The sequence below is a fragment of the Trichechus manatus genome, unplaced genomic scaffold, assembly GCF_000243295.1.
Source record: "Trichechus manatus latirostris isolate Lorelei unplaced genomic scaffold, TriManLat1.0 scaffold00028, whole genome shotgun sequence".
Lineage (NCBI taxonomy): Eukaryota > Metazoa > Chordata > Mammalia > Sirenia > Trichechidae > Trichechus > Trichechus manatus.
Genome location: NW_004443964.1, coordinates 20,318,054 through 20,340,976, shown reverse-complemented (window position 1 = coordinate 20,340,976; position 22,923 = coordinate 20,318,054). Strand labels below are relative to the sequence as shown.

General features: G+C 38.2%; 1 protein-coding gene across 2 annotated transcripts in view; it reads right to left on the bottom strand.

Moving 5' to 3' along the window:
* The window catches only part of NSF (N-ethylmaleimide sensitive factor, vesicle fusing ATPase), a 170,171-nt gene that overhangs the window by 55,772 nt on the left and 91,476 nt on the right, over window positions 1-22,923 (bottom strand). For both annotated transcript variants that reach the window (XM_004374265.1, XM_023729398.1), the window contains exons 10-13: window positions 13,864-14,029; window positions 12,985-13,059; window positions 12,594-12,781; window positions 3,025-3,120 (exon numbers count right to left, since the gene is read on the bottom strand). In XM_004374265.1, the coding sequence (XP_004374322.1) occupies window positions 3,025-3,120; window positions 12,594-12,781; window positions 12,985-13,059; window positions 13,864-14,029 (525 nt within the window). The remainder of the gene's footprint in view (window positions 1-3,024; window positions 3,121-12,593; window positions 12,782-12,984; window positions 13,060-13,863; window positions 14,030-22,923) is intronic.

The window sequence follows — 22,923 nt, the reverse complement described above, 5'->3', positions numbered from 1 at the left end:
TGTGGCACTTACTACAGCCACCAGAGCTGGTCGGTAATCAGTGCAGGGCAGGTTCCAGTAGGCCGTGCCTGTGCTGCTTGGTGGTGTGATGTCAAGCGCACGGTGCAGGTAGGCAAGGTGCAGCAGGGAGATTGTTATATGTGGAGCTAAGATGGATATGGGAGAGAGGAGAGAGGAACAGGAGCCAAAAACATGCAAACGAACAAAAAAGAATGCTAGTGGAGATTGCTGTTGGAGTAGAGGGATGAGAGACTATGAAATGGAGAAAAACAGGGGAAGAGGGAGAAAAGGAAAGAATGAATAAATAAAAATCAGAAAGGTTAAAGAACCGCCAAGTTCCCAGGGATCCCACCGGTGCAGCTATGAGGTCTGGGGAAGTCGCTCTCAGGTGTTGCAGTACAGCCTGGCTAGAAGGCATAGAGGTATACAACACCAGGTATTCAGGGAACAGAAACAGAAGGAAGATATAGAGAGACGAGAAACTGAGCAATGAAGAAAGACAAAAAGGGAAAAAGAGGAAAAAGAAAACAAAACAAATTAAAAAACAAAACAAAAAAGGCCCCCATAGAAACAGAAAACAAAAAAAAAAAACCAACGTAAAAAGAAATGTCCTCAGGGATCCCTCTGCACGTCTGCGGAAGTTGAAGGGGAGTCTCCCTGCCACGCAGCTCCGCCTGGCCAGAAAGGGCTCCCAACTCAAGAAAAGGAAAAGAAAACAAATGAACAATTCAAAACAAACAAACGAACAAAAGCCCTGGGGTCCCACCAGTGCGGCAGCCCAAACCAGGAAGCAGCTCCACACTCGAACGGAGCTCCGCAGCCCCTCAGGAAGAAGCATAGATGGCGCATGGAGCCAGGCACTCGAGCGAAGGGACAGGGAGGTGGCGAGAGGCAAGTAAGAAGTCAAAAGAAGCAGGAAAAAAAAAAAAAAAGCAACACTAGCAGCCAACGAATGGCACTCAGAGAGCCCGCCAGTGTTGGCTGGTGTTTCTGGACAAGAGACTGTGTCCGCGGGAAGCAGAGGGGGTCGAGTGTGGGTGAAGAAGGGTAGAGAGCAGGAAAGTGTACATCACAAACTACCAGAGCTCTGCAGCCCCTCAGGAAGAAGCAAAGATGGCGCACGGAGCAAGGTACTTGAGCTAAAGGAGGGGGAAGTGGGGAGAGGCAAGGAAGAAATAAAAAGAAGCGGAAGAAAAGCAACACCAGCAGCCAACAAATGGCACTCAGACAGCCACCAGTTCGGGTGTGTGGAATCCAAGCAGCCGCTGTTTCCCGGTCAAGAGACTGTGGCCGCAGGAAGCAGAGGAGGTCGAGTCGGGGTGAAGAAGGGTGGGGGGTGGGAAAGCATATATCACCAATTACTGGTTGTTTTGTCTCCCACTGGAAGCTCCGTGAGGCTGCTTTCTCATACCCCGTTTGCTGGTCTCCGATAGGAGTCCAAGATGATGGATCCGCGCTGCGTTAGCTGGTAGGGGACCTCTGCATGAATCTCTCCTCGCTCTCCCTTCTCTGTCAGTTTTCTCACTGCATTTGGTGCTTGGCTGAGTTCTTTATCTCTTCATTTGATGTTTTAGGGTTTCAGGATTGTTGTATTCTCTGTTCGGCTTAGTTTTTCGGATCTTTGCTGTGGAGAGACAGCGTGGTGCTTCTGCCTACAGCGCCATTTTGCTGGAACTCTCTGCTCCATAGGGTTTTTGATGGCTGATTTTTAGGAAGTAGACTGCCAGGCCTTTTTCTAAGGCACCTCTAGGTGGACTCACACCTTCAACCTTTTGATTAGTAGCCGAGTGTGTTAACCATTTACACCACCCAGGGAGTCTCATTTTAAGAATAGTGACACATTTTTATTAAAGGGCACCCAGGATGGTTAAGAGTCTTAAAACTATGGCAGTTACATCTAAGATGCATCAATTGGTCCCAACCCACCTGGAGCAAAGGAGAATGAAGAACACCAAAGATACAAAGAAAATATTACCCCAAGAGACAGAAAGGGCCACATAAACCAGAGACTACATCAGCCTGAGACCAGAAGAACTAGACGGTGCCAGGCTACCATCAATGACTGCCCTGACAGGGAACACAACAGAGAGTCCCTGATGGAGCAGGTGAAAAGTGGGGTGCAGAACTCAAATTCTAGTAAAAAGACCAGACTTAATGGTCTGACTGAGACTGGAGGGACCCTGGAAGACATGGCCCCCCAGACCCTCTGTTAACCCGGAACTAAAACCATTCCCAAAGCCAACTCTTCAGACAAAGATTAGACTAGACTATAAGAAATAAAACGATACTCATGAGCAGTGTGCTTCTTAGTTCAAGTAGATACATGAGACTAAACGGCAGCTCCTGTCCGGAGGCAAGCTGAGAAGGCAGAAAGGGACAGGAGCTAGTTGAATGGACATGGGAAATCTAGGGTGGAAGGGAGGAGTGTGCTGTCACATTATAAAGAGAGCAACTAGGGTAACATAACAATGTGTGTACACATTTTTATGAGAAACAAATTTGAGCTGTAAACTTTCACTTAAAGCACAATAAAAAATAAATAAATAAAACCATGGCAGTTAGAAGAACTAGAGGTACTAAGAAAAAAGGTTGCCTGGGAGGAGGCTGGGGAAAGGCATGAGAGAGAGATAGAAAGACATGACAGTTAATTTTAAATATCATAATAATTGACGGTTGGAGGATGGAGTGAATTTAGGTTTCCATAACTTCAGACTGCGCAAGAACAAATGGAAAAACGAATTCAATATAAAGTAAGAAATAATAATTAGAAAGTCTCAAAATTGAATGTGCTGCCTTATAAGATGGTGAGCTCCCTATCATGAGAAATACTTGGGCAAATATTGGCTAATCATCCAGCCATTAGGGATATTATACAATGATTCTTATTATGCTGGGCACTTCCAACACTAAGATTTTCTGATTTTATAAAACGATATATGATAGAACCTTCTATAATACTGGGTAAAAAGGCACTTAAGTTATTTCATTTTTTTGGTTTACACATCATTCAATATGCATACTTACTGGTTTGATATCATTCTCCAAAGAAGCAAGGAAGTCTCCTCTTGTCACCTGCAGGCTCTCTGCTTTCTCCATGTCCACTTCCACTTTAGTACTGGCCTAGTTAGAAATGAAAACAAAAAGTAAGGACTTCCAAGAGTTAAAAATATTTCCAGCCTAAGAATATAACACCTGAGGATTTAAAAGGCACAGTTTCACAGACAAAAATCATCTCTCTCAAATTTACAAATATATACAGTAAAACCTGTGAAAACCAGAACCTGTATAAGGTGGAAACCTGTCAGAGAAGGAAAACTCAAATATTTTCCACTAAATAGAGAGCAACAGAAAAGTGGTGACTGCACCCTGTCAAAGGCGGAAAACTTGCGAGTCCTGGAAAAACAAGGCAGTCCTGCAAAGTTCTGGCTGTCACTGTATATCTTTTGCTGGAACAATTCCACTTCCAGGAATTTATCCCATAAATATATTCACAAATGCGCACAAGGTTATATGTACAAGGGTATCTACTACAGCAATTTGTAATAGCAAAAGACCAGAGGCAAATTAAAAGTCTACCAAGAGGGGACCACTTAAGTAAATGATTACTCATCTGTACCAAAGAACACTATATAACTAGTTTTAAAAAATGAGGCATGAGTAGGAGAAAATACGTACAGAGGGTCTTTAAGAGCAGTGGTCCTCAACCTTGCCTGAAAGTCGGGATAACCTCCAGAGACTTCAAAAAATATAGATGCCCAGTTGCCCTCTCAAGGTTTTGATTTAACAGGTCCAGCAATGGGCCCAGGCATGCATATTTTTATAAAGTGCCACAGGTGATTCTGATGCTCAACCATGTTTGAGAATCATTCCTCTAGAAGACCAAGGACCTAAAACTTTGATTTGTACTCATATTTTGTACTCATACTTTGCTTGAGAATCTATGTGCCCAGCTCCAAATATTCTGCTTACTGCACCTGGAGCTAATACTTAAAACAGACATCTGGAGACGCATCAAGGCCTTAATCATCATTTGGAGCTGCCTGGACCTGATGATTGATTGAGATACCAATACATTTTTTAATGTGGCTGGGCTCACTACCAATAGCACAAGGCAAGAGTGTCTACTTTTTAAATTGGTATCATGGATTTAAAAAAAAAAAAAGTATCTTCAAAAAAGAAACCCATAAAACTAAAATGTGATAAACAAATTTTAGTCTTCCATTGATTATTATAAAATATGAGTCATATTCCTTTAGGAACAGACTGCTGAAACATAAAATAACAGGCTTTTTTTTCAAGTCAGCCTTTTGGGAAAGAACTATGTCAAGAAACTGGATCAAGATGGCAAACTGAACACATTTATTTATCTCCCTCCCTGCCCCAAACCCAATGAAATGACAGAAAGTGAGAGACAAAGATTAAAAGGCATGGAAGATATATTCAGAAGTTGCAGTACTGATTTAACAGGAGTCTCAGAAGGAGAGAACAGAAAGAATGACAGAGAAAAAACAGTAAGAGAAGAGAAAAATATTTGCCATAGCTGAAGAAAGGTGTGTCTTTGCAGTTTAAAGGGTCCAATGAGTGCTGATTAGGATAAATGAAAAGAAACCCACATCTGTCTAGACATACTGTTGTAAACTTTCAGACCACCAAAGATGAAGAGAAAGTTCTAGAAGCTTTCTGGGAGACAAAAACAGGTTACCTGTAAAGAAACCAGGATAAAATTGGCATGATACCTCTCACAGCAACACCAGAAACTAGAAGACAAAGAAACCATGTCTCCAAAAATACACCTGGATATCTACCCTAGAAAAAGATTTCCGTATGTACAGAGAGAGGCATCTGCAAGCATTTTCACAGCAGTATTATTTTACTAGTCACAACCAGAAATAATCTATATGTTAAATAAATCATTCATTCATTATCTTTACTGAGTACCTACAATGTACTAAGCACCATTCTAAGCACCAAGACATAGCAGTGAATAAAACGCAAGAGGTCCCTGACCATGTGGATCTTATATTTTAAATTATATGATAATATTCTAGAATGCTGTGCATTTGTCCAAAATAATGAAGATTTACATGTACTGATATGGAAAGCTATCCAAGACATATTGTCATGTAAAAACCTGCAAGCTGCAGTACAATATATGTAGTGTAATCCCATTAATGTTCTTTTTTTTTAAAGTATATATGTACATGTACGTAGAGAAAATAAACTACAAAGGTATATCCCAAATGTTGGTTATCTCTGGGGAGCGAAAGAGAACGGATGTTAGAGACGGCCTTTCTCATTTTTCCTATACACTTCTGTGTCTTTGAATCTTTTACAAGGAGAACGTATTCATGCATATGACTTCTATACTTTTAAAAACAGAAAGAAACAAGTAACATTTAGATAAATATTCTACTTAAATAAACAGAACAATTAGCATTTAAATTAATAAGGTTTTCATTGGTACATATTAGGCATTTGATAAATATTAATCACACTTATTTGACATTTCCAAGTTAAAAAAAAAAAAAAAGGAAATGGTATCACAGGGAACAAGAATCCCTATGAAAGAATTATGATACTCAGTTCAGAATACATAAATCTATACAACGCTTTATAGTTTGTAAGTATAAAGTATGTTCATATAGTATACAGAATAGTTATATAGTACATATGTAAACCAGTTGCCATCGAGTTGATTTCAACTCATGGCGGTCCCATGTGTGTTAGAGCACAATTGTGTTTCATAGGGTTTTCAACGGCCGATTTGTCAGAAGTAGATGACTAGGCCTTTCTTCTGAGGAATGTCTGTGTGGACTATAACCACCAACCTTTCAGTCAGCAGCCAAGTGTTAACCGTTTGCACCACTCAGGACTCCAGTATATGTATGTTATTGTTGCCAGGTGCCACCAAGTCGGTTTCGACTCATAGTAACAGTATATATATTGTATATGGACAATAGCACATATATTGTATATAGTATATAAATAAGAGGGAGCTCTGGTGTTGCAATGGTTAAGCACTTGACTGCTAATAGAAAGGTTGGTGGTTCAAACCCACTAGTGGCTCTGTAGGAGAAAAGACCTGGCGATCTGCTCCTGTAAAGATTACAGGCTAGGAAACTCTATGGAGGAGTTCTACTCTGTTACATTAGGTCACTATGGGTCGGAATCAACTCCATGGCACACAACAACAACATATAAATAAGTATATACATAAAGTATAGTTTAGTATAAAGTATATTCATATATATTATTTCACCCATTAAGGGTCTATATAAAATTTCCTTCCTAGGTACTCTTAATAAGGATTTTAATGCTGATTAAAACTTTCTGACATATCTGAAAGGATTCTAGGATGTAAACTCTCAGGTGAAAGTGAAGTGCACTCTGACAGAATCATATTAAGATCCCAATGAAGCTACCAGCCTCATTTTAAGTGTCTCCTCCCTATACAGCCTTAGGTTTTTAATATGATATTTAGTATTTTCATTTGTTCTTATAGTGAAACTGAATTCAAATGACAGAAACATATAGTAATACGATGGAAAAATATTGTCCATCTTTCAACAGCCACCAAAAAAATATGACAAATTTGTCTTTTTACTAACTACTGAGAAAGGAATCACCCAAGGAATTAAAAGTAAATTAAGCTGGATAGGGGAGAGTTACATTAGAGCAAGTTGTTTTCAGGCACTCCGGGAATTTCAGAAGTTACCTAATTGCATACAGTCAATATTCCAACTGAAAATTATTTCTACCTGTTCATTAAAATAAGTTTTCTAAGGACTTAGACAATTTCTACTATTTTATCAAAAGTAGTAAAATCTTATTTTAAAAAAATTCTACAATTCTGAATTTTTACTCATTCAGAAAAACTTTCTCATTTGTCTGAATTAGTGAGATTTTTTTCCCTGCATTTTATTTATAACAGGTAATCAATATAAAAGGCAGCATCTTTCAGCTTATACCTGCAGAAACTAATAAACTTGTATTTCAACACTAGCAAATATCAAGTGGTCACCCTTAAATTCATAACCTTTTAAAGCTGACCTTTCAAAGTTCTTATCATTCTTCTTAAATTAAGAGCAGAATGACCTTAATCAATAAAAAAAATCCAACAGAAAATAAGAAATAATTTTGTTGAAATTCTGTAAACATAACTCAGAGTTTTGGTTCAGTTGTAAACTGGTATGTAAGTGTGTGTGTCTCCTTAAGTTTATTTCTTTACAGCAGATTAGAAGAGAAGAAATTTGGGTTATGAATCTTCTATACCTGAAGCAGAAATTCCTTTCAAGATAAAAACCACCAAATGTCACATGAATTTTAGTTGACCACCAACATGGGTTCAAGTTTATATGACATAAACATCAGGCCTTTGTGACTAGATTTGCTCCACTTGTTTCAGAAAATCAAAAAAAAAAGAAAAAAATCGCTTAACAGGGAAGTCTTGCTTAGTCCACCTGACTTTGTTTTGGTCTAAATGTTTTGAAAAAGAAGTAAAACCAAAACTGGTAATGGGTTTTTAAAAACAAAGGGAAAAAATATCCCAACAAGCAGTTGAATGATGTGGATGTTTTATAAAGTTCTACACCAACTTTAAACCATAAGTTTCAAATAATTTATTCATCAATCACTACTACTAAAGCTATGAACAATTTACAGCAACGAGAAGACTACAACACTATACCTTTTGTTTAGCTGAGGAGGAGTCTTACTTGTTGAGAAACGGTTTAAAAACCATTTGACAATGCAGATTTTTTTTAAAATACAGAAAAAGAAATAAATGTTCATAATATTTCTTCTTTGGGTATAAGGTTAGCATCTTACACATCTTTCTTTTCCCTAAACTGCCTACACAGTGCCTTGCACTAGACAGACCACAGATAATATAAAAAATTAAAAGCTGTTTGACACAGTGTCAATCACAAAATGTGGATCACCTGAAGCTTAAATCAAGGTGAATTCAACCATATGGAAAAAACAAGGAAAATAATGTCAACTATTTGCACTACTTCATGCTTTCAAAACTGAAGGATGACATATTCTGTACAGTGGTAACAAAAATTTTAGCTTTACAATTAAAAAATTATAACTGCAAATAGTCAACAAAAACCAGAAACCCAGATACTGAAAAGGATGTATACGGTACCCTTCCAAATCAGCCAATAACAACAATAATGGACAGAACAACTAGCATTTATACAGTTTATGAGGCACTTCAACATATAGTATTTGATTTCATCCTCACAAAAACCTGGCAAGATAGGTAGTATTTCCTCTTGACTGGTCAGAAACAAAAAAGTGAAAGAACTATAATGTATAACCATACCTTCTGACTATGAGATCTATGATCTTTCCACCTTTCTTCACTGTCTTATATGTAGATAAACGTAACCAATACAGGCCTGAAGAAGGCATATTTCTTAGTAAAACAATGGCTTAGAGTGACATAAATGACTAAATAAAAGAAAAATATAGTGACCAATGCATATGAGAAACCTATGGTAACTATTAATTAGTCAAGAAGCATTCATGTGACTTGAGATGAAAGATTAGTATGAGGGAAGGCAATTATCACATTGTTCACACAATTTTTCTTGAGGTCACTGTCACTTCTTCCTAAAAACACTTCTTACAGCAAGGAGGAAGGATGAAAAAATAGGCGCTAAATGGATGACTGGATCCATTATATAAAGTATCCAATACTATATTCCCACCCTATCTAAATCTTTGGCATTCTTTAGCTAGAACAGAGTCACTTCTATTATGTAGGGAAATTATGGCTTACGGATAGAGTTAGAGTCAGAATACATATACCAGTTTACTCGTTTAAAAAATATTTAGTACTAAAATCATAAGAATCTTAGAACAAAACATAGGGGGGTAATGCTTTGGGACTTAGTTTTTTGACAACGGATTCTTAGATATGACACCAAACACATGAGCAAAAAAGACAAAATAAATAAAATGAACTTCATCAAAATTAAAAACTTTTGTGCATCAAAAGATTTTATGAACAAAGTGAAGAGACAACCTACAGAACAGACGAAAATATTTGGGAACCATGTATCTGATAAGGGTTTAATATCCAGAATATATAAAAGAATTTCTACAACAAAAAGACAAACAACCCAATCAAAAAATGGGCAAAGGACTCGAATAGATATTTCACCAAAGTGGATATACAAATGGCCAACATGCACATGATGCACAAGGTCATTAGTCATTAGGGAAATACACACCAAAACTACAATAAGATACCACCTTATCCCCACTAGAATGGTTATGATTAGAAAAATGAAAAACAACAAGCGTTGGCAAGGATATGGAAACATTGGAACTCTTATCCATTGCGGGTGAGATTGTAAAATGGTGTAGCTCCTAAGGAAAACAGTTTGAGGGGTCTTCAAAAGGTTAAACAGAATTACTGTATGACCCAGCAATTCTACTCCTAGGTATATACCCAAAAGACTTGAAAGCAGGGACTCAAACAGATACTTGTACACCAATGTCCACTGCAGCATTATTCACAATAGCCAAAAGGTAGATACAACCTAAGTGTCCATCAACAGATGAATGGATAAACAAAATGTGGTATATCCATACAATGGAATATTACTCTGCCATAGAAAGAAATGAAGTTCTGATAAATGCTACGATGTGGATGAACCTTGAAAATATTATGGTGAATGACATAAATTAGACACAAAAGGGTAAATATTGTATGATCCCACTCATATGAAATATCTAAAATAGACAAACACATAGAGACCAAAATTTATTTAGTGGTTACCAGGGGTAGGTGGGAGAGAAGAAGAGGGGGTTATTGCTTAAGCAGCACTGATTTTCTGTTAAGGGTGAAGAAAAAAATCGGAAAGGGATGGTAGTGATGGTTCTACAACATGGTGAATGTAATTAATGCCACTAAATTGTACATGTAAAAATGGTTGAAATGGCAAGTGTTTTGTTACATGTATTTCACAATTAAAAAAAAAATTTACTGAACACCTACAGTGTGCTCAGTACTTAAGACCTATTTGGGGTACTGTAGGGGATTCAGAGATAAATAAGATACAAACTTAAAGTCTGGAACAGGGGTTGCCTACTTTTTCTATAAAGGCCCAGATAATAGATATTTTAGGCCTTGTGAGCCATGTAATCTCTGTTGCAAATACTTAATTCTGTCATTGTAGCACAAAAGCAGCCATAGGCAATACATAAATAGATGAGCGTGGTTGTGTTCCAATAAAACTTCACTTACAAAAATAGGTGGTGGGCTAGATTTGGCCAGGGGCCAACTCCTGGTCTAGAACTATTGATAGGATGTACCGAAATAACTATGACATACTCACACGAACTGTTCAGGCTTTTATTATTCCCTGCCTGAACTGTTCTAAAAGTTCCTCTCTCTTGTCTTGTCACCAACTCCACTCCCCTAAATACTCTACTAGACACAGCTGTCGGAGTGATCTTATGTTTTAACACTATGCCACTGCTATTCTTAAAACTCTTCAATGGCTTAGCACTACTTATAGAAAAAAGTCCATACTTCTTAGCACAGTATAAAAGACTCTTTGTGTTCCATCCCCTGCTTTAGTCTCCTGACTTATCCCCCACAATGTCTCTCTACCTCCTCTCCCTTACCTTTTATGCGGAAGCAATACTAAACTTCCCTAACACACCAGGCTATTTTGTCTCTGTTCCTTTGTATACGTTTTTCCTCCTACCCTAAAATGCCCTGTTGTTGTTAGCTGCTGCCGCGTTGATTCTGACTCATGGCGACCCCATATGACCTCATGTGTGCAGAGTAGAATTCTCCATAGGGTTTTCAAGGCTGTGACCTTTTGGAAACATATTGCCAGGCCTGTCTTCTGAGGTGCCCCTGGATGGATCTGAATCACCAGTCTTTGTCTTTCAGCTAATAGGCAAGTGCTTAACCGTCTGTGCTACCCAGGGATCCTAAAAACGCCCTACCCCACCAAGAGACGCTCAAATCCACCCAGAAAATTCCTCTGTGAAGGTCTCCTGTGTCCTCCAAGTTGACCACATCTTACACCTTTTTACTTCCTTAACTTGCATGTACTTTCTATTGTTGCATGTGGAGGATTCAACTGTGAGCTGCTCAAGGGTAGGCAATTTACTTCTTTGCAGTTATAGCATTAACCCCTAGCAGGGTCTGGCCATTATACAGTAGATGTTGAATAAATCTCTTTTGCACCAAAGACAACTGAAGGTACCATAGATGACACATGAATATTTCAAGAATGAAGGAAGTACGTCATTCTTGAAGAGGAGAATCAGAAAAGATTAGAGGAAGGTGGTAGCACATGAACCAGGTATTGAAAAGATAGGTAAACACGGAGGGTAAAGGTTTTCAATGAAGTAAAAAGAACGAAAGCAGAGAAGTGGAAAAATAAATTGTCTGATGGCTGGTGAGTATTTCAGTTTGGCTGAAGTGTATGGAGAATAATTAGCAACATATCTGGAAAGGCCAGTTTAGGGTTCAATACAGAGGGCCTTCAAGCCCAGGTTAAGAAGTCTGTACTTTGTTTTGTAGACGATGGGAAGTCATCAAAAGTTTCTGAACACAAGAATGGTAAGAAAGTTTCTGAACAGATAATAGGAGTAATCTCTTTTTTTTTTTAAGAAATGAGATTAATCAAACAGAAAGTGGGTAGTGGCAGGGAGAACTGAAAAATACTGCCAAGACAGAACTGACAAAATTTGGCAAAGATCTGATGTAGGACACAGAAGAATGGCAGGAATAAAGATAATCCTGAAGTCTTAAGTCTGAGAAATTGGGATAAGCAGGGAAAAAGGACTAGAAAGGAAAGCAGGAAAAAAGACAGTAAATTTGGTTTTGGAATATTAAATTGGAGGCTTGATAAAATCTAGGTAGAAGGATTTACTATGACACCGAAAATGGGAGGCAGACACTTGCAAGAAATGAGACATAAATCTGTGAGTCATCTATCTCCAGGTGATAACTAAAACCTCAAGAGGAGAGTGGATGGCAAAGGATCAAGAACAGGCCCTTATCCACATCAAAATAAAAGTAGCCTGGAACATATTTCTACAATAGTATCAATCACTGATTGTACTAATTTGCTAACATGCCTGTTTCCCTGACTCTGAACTCCTTGAGGGAAGAAGCTATGTTTTATTTATCTCTGTGACTCCAGCTTACAACGTCAAAAATAGGTATTCAGTGTATTTGCTGAATGAAGCAACCCTCATAATTCTAGCATGTAAAAAATTCAACTTCCTATGACATGTTACAATTGAACATAGCACAAGGATTAAAAAATATATATATTATTTAAAGTCTTCATCTTCACATATCTGTGTCAGATGGTGGCAACTTAAGGCAGTTGCCAGTGGTTACCATGGGGCCAATGCTACCATTATCTTCCTTTCTGCTACTCTGAGGGTTTAGCAGTTGACAATTAATTCCTATTCCTTTTACCATCTCTCTTCTCCAACAAAAGTCAGCATTACCTAGCCCTTGGCACGCTTGAAAGGAAAGAGGTAGAATGCCAGCGTGGTATTTATAAGGTTGCAAACCGCTTATCTACTGAGCTGTTTTCACTGACCTTTATGTGTCTATTCATAGCAGTGGACTGTGCTGCTCTCACCAGACCCTCCAGTTCAGCACCGCTGAAATTCTTGGTCTCCACGGCCAGTTCTTTAATATCTACATCAGCAGAGAGTAAATGATGCCCTCTCATCCTTGCTGTGTGGATGTGAAGGATCTGTAGTCGACCTTTCTCATCCGGTAAGCCTGATAAAATAAAAAACATTTTCCTAGTCTCAAAAGCGCCGTTAGCATTATAATCCAAATGCTTTTCTTACAGGTACACAGGCATGTAAATATCTGCTTCTCATGATAGCCACCTTTTTTAACAAACAACTTTTATAACAAAGGTATATGACTTTGCTCCTGCTAAATGGTCAGTGTCCCTGATCAGTGACAGTTCTGCTTACCTATCTCCATCTTAACTTCCAGTCTCCCAGGTCGAAGAAGAGCCTCATCTATCAGATCTGGTCTGTTGGTCATTCCTGGACACAGATGTTAAAAAAAAAGACAAATTACTAGTGTTCAAAAATAAGTGAAAAATTTTCTTCATGATATGTAAGGACAGTAATTTCCCTGACAAGCTAAGATGACATTTTATAAGAGTCAAACAGAAAACCAAATTAATTTCAAATAAAAATATCATTGATTCTTGATCTATTCGAATAAAAATATCTGAAGACTTTGCTTTAGTATTTCACTGCAGTACATGTCAATGGAATAGGACTGCAATGAAAACTTCAAATATTTAGGAAGAAAATTTAAGTATTCAGCGAGGGTAAAAACTTGACAGTGGTAGGGGACAATGTGAACATAAACTGACTTCAAAGTCCCTTCCCTTTCTACTAGGACAGCAGTTTTCAACCTTCATAAAAGAGCAGTTCTTTTTCAAAAGTAACCATAAGAAGAACCTCAGTACATAAAACAGTTAAAAGAAGTTATAATAGGGATACAGGATCTGAAGCGCACTCCCCGGCCCTCACTGACCCGGAAGCACCTCTGAGGAACCTTGGAGGCCTACAGGACCTAGTTTGAAAACCACTGCATTACATTTTGTTTTCATCTGTGGTGCACTATAAGCGTAAACTCATGAGTTACGAAAATCCATCTTTTATTTGTCTTATTGAGTCTAGACCTTAAAACAGCCAAATTATTCAGTTATCACCTGATTCTAATTTGAAACACTTGAAAAAAGAGTATAATTACAACCTACAAAGGTCTTAATTCAGAACCTATATACCTCATGTTTTTAAAATCATAGCATTTTTATTTTTTTTCAGTAAGCATACCAATGACTAGGATGTTGTTCAGTTGCTCCACCCCATCAATTTTGGACAGTAACTGGTTGACGACAGTGTCATGAACTCCTGTGCTACCTGCCATGCTCCCTCTCTGCTTGCAGATGGCATCGATTTCATCAAAGATGATGATGTGCAAACCACTGTTAGCACCAAGCTATTAAGGGAGGAAATTACATTAAAGGTCAAAATTTGAATGCTATCATTAAACAAACTAATCAAAAAAGCAAAATGAAACTTGCAACAGATTGACTTTGCTTCATTTTGACTAATAAATACAGCAAGTATAATCATGGTTGTCCTCTTAAAGGTGCTAGAACTGTGTTCTCAGAATTTTGCAAACCAAACAGGCATTCCAGACCTCATATTTAACAGCCATCAGAAAAAATCCACATTATATACTGATGAAAGTGAATAGTCTATTAAATAACTAAATGTTAATTTTTGCCATTTCTATATCTGGCTGTTTGAAAGAAGACCTCTGATACTTATCAGATGTATTTCTTATGTCAGTGTGTGGCAACTCCCTCTCATTTTCCCTAAGTTTTGATGAGAGGATTGTCCCAGAAGCAGGAGGTTTAACGTTTATTTGTTCTGTCATATGATATAGCTAAACATTAACTCTACCTAGGGGTTAGGCGGGAATTGGGCAAATGGAGAAAGGATTTATATTCACCCATACAACATGAAAATTGACTACTTCCTTCTAACAGTAAAGTGAGAACAGATACATAATTTATACAAAGAACATGGTCAAGGAAGTCTTATTTCTTCTGCACAGTGATTTCTGTTTTTGTTTATTGGAAATAGAGTCATCATTAAAAGAAATCAGGTTACATATTTTAAACCTTTAAAAATGCAAATACTTTTAAATGCTAATAATTCATTAGGTTACATTAACATGTACCTTCTAACAATTTGTATTTAAATAATTTAGTCTCCTATTAGGGACCAAACAGGGAAGTGAACTCCAGAAATTTTCTTTTCTTCTCCTTGTTTAAACAAAGATATTAGATATTTTTTTTAAAAAAGTCAAAACAGAGGAGAATTAACTCAACCTAAATATGACAACCTATAGATAACAGCAATTAAATGATGGACACAATGAGATACAGGGTTAGGTATGATTAAATCTCTGGCAAAGATGTGATTTTTTTTATAAGAGATTTTTTCCGTTTTATTGTAAAAGTAGATGTGAAATGAGTAAAAATTATAAACTAAAAATAAATGATACCATCTGAATATAAATGCTGTTAACATCCTATGGATTTAATTCTATACTTTGAATTTATATTAATTAAAAAATATGAATTCCATTGTATCTTGCATTCTCTTGAGTATGACCTGTTCTTTGCAAATAATTCAAAATGATTTTTTTTGTTTGTTGTTAATTACAAAATACATGATTACTGTAGGCTGTCTACTCTGTTCCAGGAATTCATACATATTTGAATCTCCTTATCTTTGTAGTGGAGCCCTATGGCCCAGGGGCTAAGAGCTTGGTTGCTAACCAAAAGGTCTGCAGTTCCAATCCACCAGCCACTCCTTGGAAACACCATAGGGCAGTTCTACTCTGTCCTTTAGGGTCACTATGAGTTGGAATCAACTTGACAGCAACGGATTTTTTTTTTTTTTTTTAAATCTTTGTAGTAGATTTTAATATTTGGTAGGACAAGCTTTTCCCTCTATATATTATCCTTCTTTTTCATAACTGGGTACTTTCAACCATGTTTACTTCTAGAGGAGCCCTGGTGGTGCAGTAGTTAAAGTGCTTGGCTAACTGCAAGGTCAGGTTTGAATCCACCAGCTGCTCTGCAGAAGATGTGGCAGCCTTGGAAACCCTATGGGGCAGTTCTACTCTATCCTATAGGGTTGCTATGAGTCAGACTCAACTTGACAGCAGTGGGTTTGGTTACTTTCAGATGAACATTAAAATCATTCTATCAGAGCAAAAACACCCTCCATCTATTAAACAAATAAAAATGAAAAGTAAAAAGCAAGCAATCCAAATTTTGATTGGAATTAGATTAAATTTCTAAATTAGCTTAGAGAGTACTAACATTATTATATCATATTCAGTCTTCTTAAGGAAAATAATGTTGTGTGCCGTCAAGTCGATTCCGAGTCAAGGAGACCCCATGTGACAGAGTAGAACTGCCCCATAGAGTTTCCTAGGCTGTAATCTTTACAGGAGCAGATCACCAGGTCTTTTCTCCTGAAAAGCCACTGGTGGGTTTAAACCACCAACCTTTCAGTTAGCAGGCAACCACATAACAATTGCACCACCAGGGCTCCTCTAAGGACAATGATATCTCTCTTCATTATTCCAGTCTGTTATGTCTCCCCAAAAAGTTTTATAGTTTTTATCATACAAATTTCTTCATAAAGATTCCTAACTATTAATGAGTTTTTGATGCAATTGTGCATGGGATTTTTCCACTATATTTCATAAACAGTATATAAGCATGAAGAAAATACATTAATTTTTGTATATTTATTTTATATCTAGCCACTTTAACTCTCTTTACTTTAACATCTACTTTTTTTTAGCTGATTCTTTTGAATTTTCTAAGTAGACAATCACATCATCTACAAATACAACTTCATGTTCTCCTTAGTAACAGGTACTATACTTGCTTGTGGGTATGAGAAATTATTCCTGAACTAAAGCTTATAGATGCGGGAAGAGAGAGCCTAACAGAAAAAAACTTAGAAGCATGCATGAGTACCTTCAGGGCTCAGGGGTAATCAAAGCCCTATAGAAGGGATAACTAAATTTACCTAATATGAGAAATAGAAGTTATAATAAAATCATGACAGAGACTGCAATCCAGAAGTAGGCTTTAAAACAGAGGAGCTCATAAAAGGATTTGCAAAAGCAGAATGCTCTTTGTATTTAAGATGATTTTAATCTTTTTTTTTCTTTAATTGTACTTTAGATGAAGGTTTACAGAACAAAGTAATCCTCATTCAACAATTAGTAAACATATTGTTTTGTGACATTGGTTACCAACCCCACAACAGGTCAACACTCTCCCTTCTTGAGCTTGGGTTCCCTATTACCAGCTTTCCTGTCCCCTCCTGCCTTCTTGTCCTTGCCCCTGCGCTGGTGTGCCCCTTTAGTCTCGTTTTGTTTTATGGGCCTGTCTAACCTTTGGATGAAGGGTGAACCTCGGGAGTGACTTCATTACTGATCTAAAAGGGTGTCCAGGGGCCATACTCTCAAGGTTTCTCCAGTCTCTGTCAGGCCAGTAAGTGTTGTTTTTTTGTGAGTTAGAATTTTGTTCATTTTTCTCTAGCTCTGTCCAGGACCCTCTATTGTGATCCCTGTTGGAGCAGTCAGTGGTGGTAGCTGGGCACCATCTACTTGTACTGGACTCAGTCTTGTGGAAGCCATGGTAGTTGTGGTCCAGTAGTCCTTTGGACTAATCTTTACCTTGTATCTTTAGTTTTCTTCATTCTCCCTTGCTCCCAATGGGGTGAGACCAGTGGAGTATCTTAGATGGCCACTCATAAGCTTTTAAGACCCCAGACGCTACTTACCAAAGTAGAATGTAGAAAATTTTCTTTATAAACTATGTTATGCCAATTGAGCTAGATGTTCCCCAAGACCATGTAAGATGATTTTAATCTTGACTTTAGGGTAAAAAAGGAGAACTATGCAGTTGGAAGGTGCATGGATTGAATTTTTCCCCCAAAAACATCTGTCAACTTGGCTAGGTCATGATTCCCAGTGTTGTATGATTGTCTACCATTTTATCATCTGATGTGATTTCCCTGTGTGTTGTAAATTCCATCACCATCATGTAATAAGATGGATTAGCGGCAGTTATATTGATGAGATCTATAAGATTAGGTAGTGTCTTAAGCCAATCTCTTTTGAAATATAAGAGAGAGAAGTGAGCAGAGAGAGAGGGGGACCTCATACCACCAAGAAAGCACTGCCGGAAGCAGAGCGCATCCTTTGGACCTGAGGTTCCTGGGCTGAGATACTCCCAGACAAAGGAAGACTGATGCGTCACAAGGACCTTCCTCCAGAGCCAATAGAGAGAGAAAGCCTTCCTCTGGAGCCGGCGCCCTGAATTCAGACTTCTAGCCTTATCGGATTGTGAGAGAATAAACTTCTCTTTGTTAAAGCCAACCACTTGTGGTATTCTTATTATAGCAGCACTAGATGACTAAGACAGAAGGTCAGTGAGAAACGAACAATGGTATGTAAATGAGGTGAACAGAATCTGTATGAAGAGTTTTGGTGATGGGAGTGGTGATAACTAAAAGGCAGAATCCTAGGTGTGACTGCTGTCTGCAAGTGGAAGGGGAAAGTAACAGCAAAGATAAGAAATGTCCTTGCAGTTATGATGAGGATGCTGGAAAAGGAAAAAGATACAAGGGAAAATTTTTTTAAAAGTTTCTATTACGATAAGACTAAAATGTTAACAGGACATCTAATTGGAAATGTCCTCAAGAGAACAAGATATACACAACTGAACAGAATGCGATAAAAAGATAGATCTTAAAGTCATCTACAGATAGTAAAGAAGAGTCTAGTAGCGAACTAGATTCTGGAGGACATAAATGGCATAATTAAGTTAGAGGAATATAAAAGCAGGTCACATTCTGGGCTACAACCCCAGAAGATGCCTACAATAAAGGCCACCTGAAGAAAAGAGAATCAAGAAAGCATAACAATGGGAGGTTTTTGGAATGATGTAAGTGTTCTGTATCTTAAAGATGAAAGACGAAATGTTACATCAGAAGTGGGAAGAAAAACAGTCCCAAAAATGACCTGAAAGAAATAAGATTGGGTGTAGAACAAACCTGAATATAAAAAGTTTTTATCGGAGGCAGGGTCAAGATGGCGAAGTAGTCAGATGCTTCTGGTGGACCCTCTTACAACAAAGACCCGAAAAAACAAGTGGATCGATTATATATGTCAATCTGGGAGCCCTGAACATCAAAGGCAGAGTTGAGGAACCAGACTGAGTGGCAGGGGGAGGGAGAGATGGTTCGGAAGCAGCGAGAAGTTGCAATCCTGATCTGGTGAGAGGCTGAGCCCTTCAGGCCTGAGCAGCTCCGGCGTGAGTGGTGAGGCAGGCAAGCAGCAGTCCTCGGGAGGCGTGTTTTCCACATCGGGAGAGACCCAGCACCAGAGAGTCTACATGGCCACCCAGAACCAGTGAGAAGCAGCCCTGGATCAGTAAAAGTAAGTAAATGCGTAAGGCTTACCGCGCAGATCAAAAACACCCCCCTTAGGGAAAAACCTCTCTTCCATTTACCTCCCCTCTCCCTGCTCCGCACAGGGTCCTGGACCGGCTTCAGCAGTTGCCAAGTCCCCTGGGCCTGAAGGAGGATCCGTCACACGCTGGCAGCCATTCTCCTTGCCTTGGAGAGAGAACAGATTAACAAACGGGAAAAAATAACCTGCCGGCTCCCCTAAGCCAGGAACTCAGGGTAGGCACAGCTCCTTTGCCTAGGCACAGGCATAAGGGATCCACGGACTTTGAGTGCCTTCCCCCGCATAGACTTGTGTGGTCCATCTCAACAGCGTAGGCCTTCACTACCGCAGTACAACAGGGTATATACCAGAAGTCTAACTTCAACTGTTTCAGCTGTGAAGTGGCAGGTTCTTGACATTTGACACTGCTCTGCCCATTAAGCAGGGTCTTCACCTATCCACATCTGGGGCCTGAGAACTGGTGGCTCCACGCATGCCACCTAGCCACCTGCAATAGCGGCCCATGAATAAGAGATGCCCCCCAGTCCTTACAGCCAACAGCATTAGGTGCTCATAGTCCGGCTCCAAAACCCACCTACCTACACGCTCTAGAGAACAGGGACATGCCTTCCTCCTGGACAATCAGGGATGGCTGTCAGCCCCCTGCCTTGTTCAGAGTGTGTCCCCCTGCTGCAGCCAGATGCCTGTGCCTACACCAATCACTCACGCCTGTCTAGGACTGTAAGTGAGAGCCTACAACACACACTTGATAGCTATCTACCTGGGAACCTGAGCTGAATCCATACAGGAGGAGTGGGTGGACTCCTCAGCTCACATACCTAGTAACAGATCTAACCACCGGATGACAGGACATTAGAGCTTCAAAGGTGCCAATACTCAAAACTAGCTCATATAAGCAGCCTATTTGGGCATATCAAAACAAAAACAAGAAGCTAGGACACAATAAGCAAACATAAAATTAGTAAATATAATAACTTATTGATGGCTCGGAGACAACAGTCAATATCCAATCACATAAAGAGGTAATCCATGATGACTTCAGCAAGCTCCCAAAATAAAGAATCTAGAAATTTTCCAGAGGAGGAAAATTTCCTGGAATTACCAGAGGCAAAATACAAAATATTAATATACGGAACTCTTCAAGAAATTAGGAAGGAAATTAAGCAAAATGCAGAACACGCAATAGAGGAAATTAAAAAGATTAGAGGAGAGCATAATGACAAATTTAACAGGCTGCAAGAATCAACAGAGAGACAGCAATCAGAAATCCAGAAGATTAACAAGAAAATATCAGAATTAGACAACGCAATAGAAAGTCATAGGAGCAGAATCGAGGAAATGGAAGTCAGAATTAGTGACATTGAAGATAAAGCACTTGACACCAACTGAAAAATCAGATAAAAGGATTTCAAAAAAAATGAAGAAACCCTAAGAATTATGTGGGACTCTATCAGGAGGAATAACCTATGAGTGACTGGAGTACCAGAACAGGGGGAGATAACAGAAAATACAAAGAGAATTGTGGAAGATTTGTTGGCAGAAAACTCCCCTGATATCGTGAAAGATGACAAAATATCTATCCAAGATGCTCATTGAACCCCACATAAGGTAGATCCCAAAAGAAAGTCACCAAGACATATTATAATCAAATTTGCCAAAACCAAAGATAAAGAGAGAATTTTAAGAGTGGCTAGGGATAAATGAAAAATCATCTACAAAGGAGAGTCAGTAAGAATACTCAGCAGAAACCATGCAGGCAAGAAGGCAATGGGATGACAGATATAAAGCCTTGAAGGAAAAAGACTGCCAGCCAAGAATTATATATCCAGCAAAACTGTCTCTCAAATGAGATGGTGAAATTAGGGCATTTCCAGATAAACAGAAGTTTAGGGAATCTGCAAAAACCAAACCAAAATTACAAGAAATACTAAAGGGAGTCCTCCAGTTAGAAAATCAGGTAACAACCCAAGACTACAACACAGGACAGAGCAACCAGATATCAACCCAGATAGGGAAGTCACAAAAATAAACCAAAGCTAAAACACTGTAAACAGGGAAACAGAGACGTCAATACGTAAAAGATGACAACATTAAAACAAAAAGGAAGGACTAAAAAAATGTAGACATAGATTTTTCATATGCAGAGGAAGTCAAGGCGATATAAAGAAATAAAAGACTGGTATAAACTTATAAAAATAGGGGTAAATATTAAGGTAACCACAAAGGAAACTAACAATCCTACAAGTCAAAATAAAAAAACTAGAAAAATATAAAGACTCAGCAAACACAAAATCAACAATGAAAAAGATGAAAAGATAATACATAAAGAAAAATGACTCAGCACACAAAATCAAGTGGAACAAAGAAACTGTGAACAACACACAAAAAAAGACATCAAAATGACAGCACTAAACTCATACCTATCAATAATCATGCTGAATGTAAATGGACTAAATGCACCAGTAATGAGAGAGAGTGGCAGATTGGATAAAAAAAACACGATCTGTCTATATGTTGCCGACAAGAGACACATCTTAGACTTAAAGACACAAACAAACTAAAACTCAAAGGATGGAAAAAATATATCAAGTAAATAACACTCAAAAAAGAGCAAGAGTGGCAATATTAATCTCTGACAAAATAGACTTTAAAGTAAAATCCACCACAAAGCATAAGGAAGTACACTATATAATTATTAAAGGGTCAATACACCAGGAGGACATAACTATAATAAATATTTACGCACACAAAGACAGGGCTCCAAAATACATAAAACAAACTCTAACAGCACTGAAAAGAGAGGTAGACAGCTCCACACTAGTAGTAGGAGACTTCAACACACCATTTTCGGTGAAGGACAGAAAGAAGCTCAACAAAGACACGGAAGAGCTAAATGCTACAATCAACCAACTTGATTTCATAGGCATATACCGAACACTCCACCCAAGAGCAGCCGAGTATACTCTTTTCCAACACACATGGAACATTCTTCAGAAGAGATCACATATTAGGCCATGAAGCAAGCCTTAACAAAATCCAAAACATCCAAATATTACAAAGCATGTTTTCTGACCATAAAGCCATAAAAGTAGAAATCAACAACAGAAAAAGCAAGGAAAAAGAAACAAACACACAAAAACTGAACAACACCTTGCTCAAAAACAACTGAGTTATACAAGAAATTAAGGATGGAATAAAGAAATTCATAGAATCAAATGAGAATGAAAACACATCCTACCAGAACCTTTGGGACATAGCAAAAGCAGGGCTCAGAGGTCAGTTTATAGCAATAAACACACACATCCAAAAAGATGAAAGGGCCATAATCAAAACATTAACCTACAACTAGAACAAGTAGAAACACAGCAGCAAAAGAATCCCTCAGGTGCCAGAAGAAAGGAAAGAATAAGAATTAGCGCACAATTAAATGAAATAGAGAATAGAAAAACAACTGAAAAGAGTTAACAAGACCAAAAGCTGATTCTCTGAAAAGATCAACAAAATTGATAAACCACTGGCCAAACTGACAAAAGAAAAACAGGAGAGGAAGCTAATAACCTGTATAAGAAATCAGATGGGTGATATCACAACAGACCAAACCGAATTTAAAAGAATCATAACAGAATACTATGAAACATTGTACTCTAACAAATTTGAAAACCTAGAGGAAATGGACAAATTTCTAGAAACTCACTACCTACCTAAACTAACACAAACAGAGGCAGAACAACAATAAATAAACCTGAACAAAAGAAGAGATTGAAAAGGTAATTAAAAAACTCCCAAACAAAAAAAAAGCCCTGGCCCGGATGGCC